The sequence below is a fragment of the Canis lupus genome, chromosome 21, assembly GCF_003254725.2.
Source record: "Canis lupus dingo isolate Sandy chromosome 21, ASM325472v2, whole genome shotgun sequence".
NCBI lineage: Eukaryota > Metazoa > Chordata > Mammalia > Carnivora > Canidae > Canis > Canis lupus.
This window is the reverse complement of record NC_064263.1, coordinates 28,135,778-28,138,902: the sequence shown is the minus strand read 5'-3', so window position 1 is coordinate 28,138,902 and position 3,125 is coordinate 28,135,778. Positions and strand designations below refer to the sequence as shown.

The 3,125-nt window shown below is 42.3% G+C and overlaps 1 protein-coding gene across 1 annotated transcript; it reads left to right on the top strand.

Annotated features, from left to right (window-relative positions):
- The first annotated feature begins 1,494 nt into the window (after positions 1–1,494).
- Positions 1,495–2,454, top strand: LOC112667337 (olfactory receptor 51V1-like). Its single transcript, XM_025458920.3, has one exon. It carries the CDS (start codon positions 1,513–1,515, stop codon positions 2,452–2,454), a length of 942 nt encoding a protein of 313 aa, XP_025314705.3. The 5' UTR covers positions 1,495–1,512.
- Positions 2,455–3,125: the final 671 nt, after the last annotated feature.

The window sequence follows — 3,125 nt, the reverse complement described above, 5'->3', positions numbered from 1 at the left end:
CTGCCAAAGCCAAAGACATTACAAGAAAAGGATATTACAGACCAATATACAGGCATCCGTCCTTTGATTGTGCTCTGCTTTATTGAAATTTGCAGATAATGCATTTTTTTTAAACAAACTAAAGGTTTGTGGCAGCTGGAAGTTGAGCTGTGTTTATTGTAGCTATAGATATGAGAAGTTTTTTTTTCTTTGTTTGTTCTTTATTGTTCTTTATTCCACTTTTGACTTTAGCTTTGGCAATGTACCCTTCCTTAGAGAAAAGTCTGTGTTTTTACAGAATATTCAGCTGTGATGGATTGTTATTTTATTAGATGCTTGTTGGGTTGCTGATAAGGGATGGTGGATAGAATATGAAAGGATATAAATAATCTTCTAATTAAATCTTAGTGCATCTGTTATTACTGGGTCTGTTCCTCAGAGCTGTGACCTTCACAGGGATTTCTACAATGGTCTTCCTCCCTGTCTGCAACCATCAGACTGCTTTATTTCCTCCCTACTGTAGCATTCCCAATCTATTGAATTGTGGTCCCTTTCCCTCTTAGATGTGATGGAAAGTCTGAAGGATCTGGACAGAATTTCCTTCCCTCAACTGAGATAAGGTGGCAGTCTTTTTCCTCAAAGCAATTGGTCCATGTTATACCTCTAGGTATTTTTCACAATGGTTACCCTTTCTTAGGGGTTCAAAAAAGGGAGAAATGTTTACTGAAAAAAAAAAAGAAATGTGGTAAAAATAATAAGCTTTATATAAACATTTTTGTTGATTCAGACAGATATGGAGAATAAAATTTATTGGGAATACTGATCTAAATGTTTCTCTTGGGTGTTTACTTCTTGCCTTCTTCTAAGGAGATATTGAAATTTCACTCAGTTAAGCCGAGTCTCACTCCCTGTAAAGATCTGTGAATTCCAGAAAAGCAGCCATTTACCCATCTCAATCCCAGGGACCCACACACTTAGCCTGCAGTGACCAAGTGGAATCTCTCACTTGCATCAGCCACCAAGAGGGAATACTGGCCTCCCGGGAGTCCAGGTCCACCTGCCCCACACAATACACTTCATTCAACATTCAACATCATAAATCTTAGCATTCTCACTCCCCGTGCCATAAGAACTGGTGACATGACAACGGTCAGGGACTGACTCAGAAGCAGCAGAACAGGAGCAGACCTGCGCTCCCAATAGCTTTTGCCACTGTCATTTGCTGGGCGTCCTACAAGTGGCTCTCTCAGAGGGACTTAAAGTGAATGAACTTAATGTTCTAATTTGCCTAAAGCGGTCAGGACATTGATTTGCTTCTACAACCTACCACCTACTATCAAGGAGCTTCTCTGTGAAGTCATCTTGTGCTGTAGCTTCTCCTGCAGAGTGGAGCTTCCATGGGATGCTGCAATTAGTTTTATCCGGGCTACAATGCGAGTAGCTGGATTATACTCCACTGTTCTCACACACAGTAGGCAATTTGACAAAACTTGTTAGTAAGTATCAATCTTATCTTGAAAATTACACATAAGCATGTCTGCTTCTTCTGCTTCCATTATCAATTCCTCCATATTCATTCTCACTGGTTTCCCTGGCCTAGACCAGTACTACCCCTGGTTTTCAATTCCCTTTTCTTTTGTCTATGCTATGGTCTTTCTGGGAAACTGCCTGGTGCTGCACGTGATCAGGACTGAGCCGAGCCTGCACCAGCCCATGTTCTACTTCCTGGCCATGCTGGCCCTCACTGACCTGTGCATGGGGCTGTCCACGGTGCACACGGTGCTGGGGGTCTTGTGGGGACTCAATCAAGAAGTCAGTCAGGAAGCCTGCATTGCCCAAACTTACTTCATCCATGGTCTGTCATGCATGGAGTCTGGAGTACTTCTTGCCATGGCCTTTGATCGCTTCACTGCAATCTGCAATCCTCTGCGCTACACATCCATCCTGACCAACAGTAGAGTCATTCATTTCATGGTGACCATTCTGATGAGGGCTGCTTTGTCCATTCTCCCAGTCATCATTCGCCTGAAGTTCTTCCATTACTGCCGCCCCCACATCCTCTCCCACTCTTTCTGCCTGCACCAGGACCTACTCCGGCTGGCCTGCTCCGACATCCGCTTCAACAGCTTCTATGCCCTGGCTCTGGTGATTTGTACCTTGCTGTTGGATGCTGTGCTCATTCTCATCTCCTACATTCTCATCTTGCACACAGTGCTGGCGATTGCATCCCAGGAGGAGAGGCTTAAGTCCTTGCAGACCTGTGTGTCCCACATCTGTGCTGTCCTGGTCTTTTACATCCCCATCATTGGCCTCACTATGGTGCACCGCTTTGGAAAGCATCTCTCACCTTCTGTTCATGTCCTTATGGGCAATATCTATATTCTTTTCCCACCCCTGATGAATCCCATCATCTACAGTGTAAAGACCCAGCAGATCCGGGGCAGGATGAAGAAGTGGTTTTCCCTGAAAATGTAGTAGAACCTTTGGATGCTATCAGTAAGAATTTCTGTATTTCTTTTTCCCCATTCACGACTAATGAAAGTCCATTAAAGAATTTTGAGATAAAAATGTGTATGCCAAAGATTTATTTCTTTCAGTCTCTTCGTGTGATAAAGATATGACCTTATTGCTTATAAATTTTTCATTTTACATTGTTTTGTACAATTTTATATTTAGGATTTCTTCATAGCATTTTATTTTTATTTTTTAAAAGATTTTATTTATTTATTCATGAGAGTCACAGAGAGAGAGAGAGGCAGATACACAGGCAGAGGGAGAAGCAGGCTCCATGCAGGGACCCAATGTAGGACTCGATCCCGGAATTCCAGGATCACCCCCTGAGCCGAAGGCAGGCACTAAACTGCTGAGCCACCCAGGGATCCCTCTTCATAGCATTTTAAATTTTTTATGAAATCTATAAGAATACAGTTTAGAAACTACCACAATAGCACTATTGAGGCCTGACAGGGCACTTCTTAAAACAATGATTGTAAGAACCAAAATACAACAAGGTATATGATAATATTTAGGATACGAGCACACTGAATAACTGTCTATGGTTTGGTAACCAAAGTAGTTTCACAGTTGATGGTCAAATTTCTGGTTTATGAAATCAAATTGATGGTATGTTGTCCAATGAGATAGTG